Raw genomic sequence first — 8,741 nt, forward strand, 5'->3', positions numbered from 1 at the left:
TGGGTTTTAAGCGGGACCATTGTGACCCCTCCAATTTAACTGGGAATTTTCTTAGTATAATTGTTGGCATAATAATTATCTAAATATTTCTGATAATATTGTTATTAATATTATCGTCGATTCCGCAACATTGTCAACTAAACAAGTACCAAACATAGCGCCAATCGGCCTACTGCAGCCCTTACCAATGCATGAACAAGTTTGGGAGGATATTTCACTAGACTTTATCGTTGGAGTCCTAATTTCTAGTGGCTTCAACATAATCCTGGTGGTGGTTGATCAATTTAGTGAATATGCTATCTCATCCATTCACTTCCAAAACTGTTGCTGGCTTGTTTGATAGGGGAGTCGTTCGTTTGCATGGAATTCCAAGCTTCACTCTTGAGTACTTTCTGTCAAGAGCTCTTCTGTCTTAGTCCTTCACATGGGGATTGCTTATCATCCACAATCCGATGGCTAAACGGAAGTGGTCAACCGTTGTTTGGAGACCTATTTACATTGTTTCACACATGAATAACCTAAATCCTGGTCTAAATTTCTTCTTTGGACAGAATACTTGTACAATACAAGCTTTCATTCTTCATCCAAGATGAGTCATGACCCCTTTTCAAATTGTGTGTGGAAGAGAGATCCAACTTTACACTCGTATGTTTTAGGCGAAACATAACTTTCAGAATTGGAGGAACAATTGATTGCTCAATGCACTATGCTGCAGATGTTGCGCAATAACCTTTGATGTGCCCAATCACAAATGAGATCCCAAGCAGATTCGAAAAGGCTTAAAATCTTCATTTAGCGTTGATGGTCTTATAATTGGGAGAAGTATCCACCCATACGGACCCATAATATTTCAAATAAATCTCCCTTTCTTTGTCTTTTACTTGTTTACAACTCTACTTTTAGCTCATATCATTGTCGTTCTCGTCTTGGAGTCTAATCTCGTTATCACCATCACAGTGCTCTAAGCTCTATCATCACAAAGTCATCCGATAATGGTTTCCATAGATTTAGCAAGGCACTTGCCTTGGTGAATATTAGAACACAACTAGAATAAGAAAACTAGAACCACTACAACATTTGCAGAAAATAGAATTATCTGAAACTAGAACCACGGAAATTGTTGACACCAATTTTTTTTTGATTGAAAAGGGGGTCGACTTGGGTTTTGAAAATGAAAACGGGAGTCGCCACCAATCCTTTTTTATAAGGTGTTATTGGATCACCTTGCAAAGCGGTTGTTTTTAATAAACCATTTAATTTTATTAAAATAACGATTTTAGTCCACGAAATTCAGAAAAACGGGTTCGGGAGTCGGTTACGCACGAGAAAGGATTAGCACCCTCGATACGCCCAAAATTGGTACCTAGTTGATTACTTAATGTCTTAGTGTTGAAAAACTGAAAACTTTAGAAAGATTTAAAATACGATCTAAAAAAAACTTGAATGATATGGATTGAAATTTAAGAGGATATTTGGCTATTCGGTCAATCAAGAAATCAAAACCCAGCACATTAGGGCACGCTCCTCGAATTTCTAAACGCAAAACATTGCCTTATTTTGAAATTTTTAAAAGGATATTTAGCCATTTGGTTGGATGAAAAAAATCGACACTCAGCACCTTAGGGCATGTTTTCTCGAATTTCCAAACACAAAACATTGCCTTATTTTGAAATTTTTAAAAGGATATTAAGCAATTTGGTTGAATGAGAAAAATCGACACCCAGCACCTTAGGGCATGTTTTCTCGAATTTCCCAAACGCAAAACATTGCCTTATTTTAAAATTTTTAAAAGGATATTAAGCAATTTGGTTGAACGAGAAAAATCGACACCCAGCACCTTAGGGCATGTTTTCTCGAATTTTTCAAACGCAAAACATTGCCTTATTTTAAAATTTTTCGTCTTTGATAAATCCGAGTAAAATGTAAGATAATGATAATAATGATAATGTAAATAACACAAGCAAAATAAGAAAAGATAAATAAATAAGATGGCAAATATATAATGAAAACAAATCAACAAATAAAAGTAAATAAACAAATAAAAAATTAAAGCACTTAAATAAAATAATAATAATAATAATGAGCATGTAAATAAATAAATAAATTAACACCAAATAAAACAATAGTAGTGAATAACATTATAATATATATATGTATATTAGAATTATAAAGCATAAAAATATACGTATGTGTATATAAGAATATGTAAGCATGTATATATGAAAATTAAAAATATGCATATATAAGATTATTAAACATATATATATGAAAATTAAAACGTATATAGGACATACATAATATATGATATAAAATATAGTATATATTAGGGAAGTATATAAATACATAAATATGTACATAAATAATAACAAAGGGATAAATGTAATATATCCTAAAACATGTACGTATATATTAAGATAATAAAAATACATGCATATATATATAGATTATAAAATAGATATGTATATAAAAATGAGTATTTGTATTAAATAAGTTAAAGAAAAGATATATATATATATAAGTATATATATAAACAATTATATAATAAAAATAGTATAATAAAACATATATATCTAAAACTTTCATAAGTGAATATAAATAAAAACATAACAATAATAACAATAATATTAATAAATATACTAATAACAATAATAATAATAATAATAATAAAATTGCTAAATATGGACTTAATCGAAATAAAAACGAAAGTATTGGGCGAAATCGAAATAAATAAAAAGACAAAAGGGACTAAATCGTGACGCGTGCCGAAATAGGGGGGACCGAAACTGAAAATAAACCGAATCCCCAAAACGCAGCGTAGCAGTGGACTAAATTGAAACAAAAATAATATTATGGGGCTAAATTAAAAATAAAAGGAAATGATGAAATAGGACCAAATTGAAACACGCCGCGAATCGGAGGGACTGCACGAGAAAATATCCCCCTAAGCGAAAACACGCGGGTCCTCCCCTCGGGTCGGGTTACCGCGCGGGTCAGGGCTTGTCAAAACGGCGCCGTTTCACAACTCTTATTTAAGTTAATTTTTCAACAAAAAATTTCATTTAGCAGCAGAAATAAAAAAAAGGGAGGCCTTTCTCTGTTTTTTTCAAAAAGACGATGCTCCCCTCTTTCCCTTTGAATCCGGCCACGGCGCCGGTGAACTCGCGCGAAGGCCTCACCGTAGCCTCGCCGCGGCTTTGCCGTGCCGGAAAATATATGAAAAAGGTCCTTCCCCCTTTAGTCCGTTTCTCCTTTGATGCGGCAGAAATGAAACCTCAAAGGGTTTCTAAGGCTTTGGTGCACCGAGAAGGGCTCCAGCGGTGGCGCGACGCGAACAGAAGGTACCCCCTTTTAACTCTCTTTTATTTTTAAGGAATAAATCGAAATAAAATGCCAACATAAAAGAAAACAGAGAAATCCGAAGGTAAAATCACCTTGAATAATTTTTATTTTTGTTCTTGATGTAGGTTTTTCGATACAAAGATAAAAAGAAAAAAAAACAAAAGAAAAAAAAGGCCTCTAAAAATTATTCTTTTCGGCTTTTATAGCCGAATCTTCTTCTGTTGTTGTTGCCGCTGCTTCTTGTTTGTTTTTTTCTTCCTTGCAGGTGACTGGCGGCGCAAGTGGACGATGGGACGTCCGGCGAGGCAACGGCGGCGATGGCAGAAGGCCAAAAGTCATAAAATGCGGCGCCTAGGGTTTCAGTTTCTGAAACCTAGGCAGATATTTTTTAGGGAAATTGGGCCTGGGCTATTGGGCTCCGGGATTGGGTTAGTGTTTAGGAGGGTTGGGTTTAGGTTATTTTACGTTGGGTCATTTAATTTTGGTAATGGGCCCGGGCAAAAAATGGGCTTGTACAGAAATAAAATGGATTAAAACTAAAAACTAAAACCACCACAGCTTTTCTTTTAGATAAGACACAGTGGATTATTATTTATTTACGAGCTTTCATTCAGTGATGCCCAATGGGTCTAATCCTCCATGGAAACCACTGCGAAAGTGGTTGAAAATGCAGAAACCATACTAATGTCGACTTAAGAAATTGGAAAAATAAAACAAAGGGAAATTAGAAGAAAGCAAACCTAGCCTCTGGGTATTGGTGTGCTGGAAGAGAAATGGACAGCAAAAATGGTGGATTTTCTCGATTCGACTGAAAATCTGAGATTGAGATTGAGAAATGAGAACCCGATGGCTGATTTGTCATTTGTTACTTTGTGTTGCTGTTACCTGTACGTGCTAAGGTTTGGTTCTTGGGCTTGGAGCCTGGATGAGGGAAAATAAATTGGGCTGGCTGGCTGGGTTTAATTTAAGGCCCATTACCCTGCAAAGTTCGGTTAAACCGAAAAAATTCGGTTAATCGACCGGTTTCGAACCGATTTAACTGTTAACCGAAAATTTAAAAAAATTTTAATTCTCCCAACCGAAAAAATTTGGTTAACTAGCTGATTAACTGAATTCGGTCGGTTGATTGAATTTTTTCTGTTTTACCTAAATTTTGCACACCCCTATCTATGCCTCTATCTTAAGAGGCAATCATGCTCCGATTGTCAAAAACAAATTATCTCTTCAATTAGACGTATAGACAATGAAATAGTCCTAACAAATATGAATATTGTACTACTATATTAGTTTCTTGAAAAACAAATTCATATTTTTGGACGATTTTTAGAGGATCATATTTTTATACTTGTATCCAAATTTTCAAATGGCTCTTTAATTATGTAAATAATTTCGAACACTCTATTGTTACATAAGATGAAAAAAAACCTTGAAAATATGGCATAAAAAGCGACTCAAATACAATTAGAGTAGATGTGTCAAAAAGAGTTGGATTAGACTATGGTCCAAATTTTTTTTAATACCGATCGGTTAAATTGAAAATCAATGATTCAATTAATTCAATTATTATCATAAAATAAAATAAAAAGGGTTGAAAAAATTTGAATATAAAGCTATTAAAAAACTATTTGATTCGAATTTAAGCTAGTTTAAATATTTAATTTTATTGTTATAATTTTAAAATATGTTCAAATTTGTATTATTATTTATTTGTGTTTGTTATTGAAACTCGAGTTATTCGATAGGAAGTGGGACGTGCATGACACGATACTAAAATGATAATGTAATAGTTTTTCTGGAAAATTAAGACATGGATATAGTAAAAGATGATGATAAAAAAATTTCTTATATACAATAACAATATAAAATCGATATTTTTCAAATAAATAGTAATTGGTAAAGAACTTTTCAAAATTCAAAATTTATTTTTGAATTCAAAAACTTTAACTCATTAAAAAAATGTAAAAATAATATGTATAATTACATGTTTGGGTATCCAATTAATCTTTCTTTATATTTTTTTCTGATAGTATTTGATTTTTTGAAAAAATATATCGTCATATAACCAACACACATTTGATTGTGTCGGAGCCATTTCAATATTAAACATGTGGCCGGCACTCGCGACTAAAGTGTCTATGCTTCATAAACTACCTGCCTTTGTCATTGTTTGGCATTTCTTCCTTAGTTGGAAAAAATATCAACTTTCGGAGGACCAGAATGTCTCCTAGTATTAACTGGATTTCTATTAATGCTCGGTGGTCGAGACCGGTCCTTTGATGACGAACGTGCCGGTATTTTATTATTAGGTGGTGAGTTTGCAAAGACCTCATCGTCTCTCTCCAATGATAAGCCTCCGATGCTATGCCTCTTGTAACAATCAGGCAACTGAATTCGTGTCGGACTGGGGCTTTCCAATCCCTTCTTGCTAGAAATAGAATGCGTTTTAGACGGTGGAGTCGAAGAGGACCTACGGTTCGGAGGTCGAATCGGTTTTGCCGGTGTTGAAGATTGTTTATTGTGATCATTGTTAACATCACTTTGAGACTTAGCTTTGGTTATCTCAGCACCAACACTCTTACTTGGGCCATGATCATTGTTATCCGGTGCATTTTGAATCTCCCATGGTCGAGTTGACATCCATCGCTCTAACCAACTCCAGCTCCATTTAGGATTAAATGGATCCATAGATGTGTGATTCATCGATCTACAAGTGACCTTCCAGGATCGCTGTGTTAACAAAATAGAATTAAATCTAATTAAATAAAAAATGAAAAGATCCTATATTTGTATACCAATCGAAAGGAAAAAAAACCCAAAAAAACCTGATGAGTAAATGAGTAAGCTAAAGCTCTCTCCCTTCGCATGGCTGCTACTTGTCTATATTGTTGTTTTGCTTGCATTTGCTCTTTAGACTTAGTACTTACATTCCAATCTTCTCCCATCTATCAAAATAATCGTTAAATCGAAAACTGAACCCAACCAAAAATATTCAACTACGATTCAAAATGGAAATTCACTTACGTAAGATTTGGAATTTTGCAACTGTTTTTCGTATTTAGTTTGAAGATGCTTTTGAAGTGCTCGGTTTTGTTCAGACACTCTGAGTTGCCTTGTTCGAGTTTGGGACTGCACTCGAGCAAGTGTCCGCATGCATCGTAACGTAATAGTGGCTTGTCGTTTCACGGATTGCCCTTGTATCAATGATTTCAACCTCTCTAACCCTCTCAAATCTCGCAATGCCTTCCTCGCCTAACAACACAAACACAAATAACCACAAAACATGATATTAAGTTTTAAGGTCTAATTAAAATTTTTTAAATTTATAAGATTTTTTAAAAGCTTTATAATGTAAGTTTTTCAAATTTTTAAGAGGGTTGATTCCGTTTTAGGGTGGTTGATGCTTCTAAGTACATATTTTTTATATATGCATTAACAATTCTGGTTGACTCAACTCAAGCTAAGTATAGAGGAAAGATAAGTAAATTCCGAGTCACAACTTAACTTAACCTATGAATAAGTCTATAATTTATCTTAAATGTCAAAAATTACTTAATATAAGAAATTTCAAATTAAAGAAATGGGGGAAGAAATTTGATACCAGGTATCCTCGAAACACAGTTTGAATCTTAACAGTAGCTATTTCCTCCATTGATTTTCCCAAGTAGTGTGGCGACAAAGTAAGGCGAACCAACGCGCCGGTCACCATGGTGGTGGCCGGAGCGAACCAGTTGTCACGTTTGCTTCCTTTGATCTTCTCAGGTAATTTAACCCCATTTTTCTTGGATTTTTGAATCTTCTGGTGAAATAAAAAAAATACAAAAAATTAAATAAAAAACAATTAGATTATGAAATAAAATAATTGAAAATGAAACCTCTTCTTTGTTGGGTTCAAGGCTTAGAACTTTCTTCACAGCAGTAAACCAGCTTCCTTTTTTGCCCATTCCTCAATAAATTCTCCTTCAAAACCAAAAACAACCAATGGAATTAACATTTCAAATCATATTTAGAGGTTAAAAAATTTATAACATAAAATAAATAAAACTCTTAAATTGCATTGAAAATAATTATTCGAATAAATTCCAATCCAAATTTTTTTATTTAATTTATAAATTTTTTTAATTTTTTATAAAATAAAATAAAATATTTTTAAAATACTGTATCAAAAGATTTTTTTTTTAAATAATTAAATCCCCTCTAAATTGAAAACCAAATGTTAGCATAATTTCTTTTATATTAAAAAAATCGCAAACAAATATTGTAAATAATATTAAAAAAAATATTAACAAATGAAAAAAAATTGCAAAATTAAAATTAAATTATTATTAAACCAAGAAATGAAGAAGTACCCAGATTCCAAAAACAAAAGATCAATGAAAACAAACAATCAAAATTAAAAAAATAATAATACAAAAATGAATAAACTTGTGCAAAAAGAAGAACAAAACCTGTGCTTGGGAAAAGTCGTAGATGTCAATTAAAAGATTGGGACATTCCCTGTCTCTTCCTATTCTATATTGGAACAAATTGCAAAAAGGAAAAAAAGAAAAGGTGGTGGGAGAAAAAATATCAAATGGCATTTTTAGTATTTTTATTGTGGGACACTGATTTTTCCTTTTTACTTTGTCAAAAAAATATTTTTTTAAAATGTCCCCATTTTTTCATATTTGGATTTTTTTTGCCTTTTATAAAATGGTTTTGACTAATTTGATGTTACATAGATTTACAAAAACAAAAAAAAAATTATAAAGTATAAAATCAGATTGGTCTAATTATACCTTTAGTCCTTATACTCTTAAGACTAATATCCAGAGTGAAACTACAATTGTTCCAAAGAGGTCCTACATGTTCTCAGAGATTGCGCTGCTGCTAGAAGTGTTTGGGACAAAATCATTCCATATAGAGCACACTCTAGCTTCTACATTGGATCTCTTTAGGAATGGTTAAGGGGAACTTTCAGATTCATCAGCCTCTTTCTTTGGTTGGGATTGATTGGTCGTGTCTTTTTGGGATCATCTCTTGACGTATTTGGAAGAACCGTAACTTGTTTACCTTTCAAGGTATTTCATGGAGCACTGATGAAGTTCTTAAAGTTTCTTTTAGTTGGGCAAGACAATATACTTCCGCTTTCAAGTCATCGGCACATAGAAATTCAAAGATCGTTGGATAGTGTGCTTGAATACGGATGGTTTAGTGAGGTTGGATGAAGGATTCGCTAAAGTAAGAGGCTTAGTAAGTGACCAAAATGGTATAAGTTGTTTATAGGATTGGAAATCATACTCTTGTTGATGAGTATATTTTCTTTTTTCATGTTTTTTATTTGTAGAAGATGATTCTTCTAAAGAAGTATCTTCTTCCTCAGATAAGGTTAATATTATATTACTATTTTCATAATATAAAGGTCC

The 8,741-nt window shown here is 32.8% G+C and overlaps 1 protein-coding gene and 1 long non-coding RNA gene across 2 annotated transcripts; one reads left to right on the top strand and one right to left on the bottom strand.

Moving 5' to 3' along the window:
* The first annotated feature begins 3,012 nt into the window (after positions 1–3,012).
* On the top strand, positions 3,013–3,934 carry LOC107891173 (uncharacterized). Its single transcript, XR_001682133.2, has 2 exons — positions 3,013–3,338; positions 3,605–3,934. It is a non-coding gene; the product is annotated as an uncharacterized lncRNA (long non-coding RNA).
* A 1,321-nt stretch (positions 3,935–5,255) lies between these two features.
* On the bottom strand, positions 5,256–7,900 carry LOC107892875 (protein IQ-DOMAIN 1). The gene is made up of 6 exons (XM_016817905.2): positions 7,785–7,900; positions 7,212–7,296; positions 6,938–7,135; positions 6,361–6,588; positions 6,162–6,281; positions 5,256–6,066 (listed from the first exon to the last, which is right to left on the bottom strand). The coding sequence occupies exons 2-6, from the start codon at positions 7,278–7,280 to the stop codon at positions 5,521–5,523; spliced, it is 1,161 nt and encodes a 386-aa protein (XP_016673394.1). The 5' UTR covers positions 7,281–7,296; positions 7,785–7,900; the 3' UTR covers positions 5,256–5,520.
* Between the last annotated feature and the right edge of the window lie 841 nt (positions 7,901–8,741).

This window comes from Gossypium hirsutum, chromosome D06 (genome assembly GCF_007990345.1).
Source record: "Gossypium hirsutum isolate 1008001.06 chromosome D06, Gossypium_hirsutum_v2.1, whole genome shotgun sequence".
In the NCBI taxonomy this organism is placed as follows: Eukaryota; Viridiplantae; Streptophyta; class Magnoliopsida; order Malvales; family Malvaceae; genus Gossypium; species Gossypium hirsutum.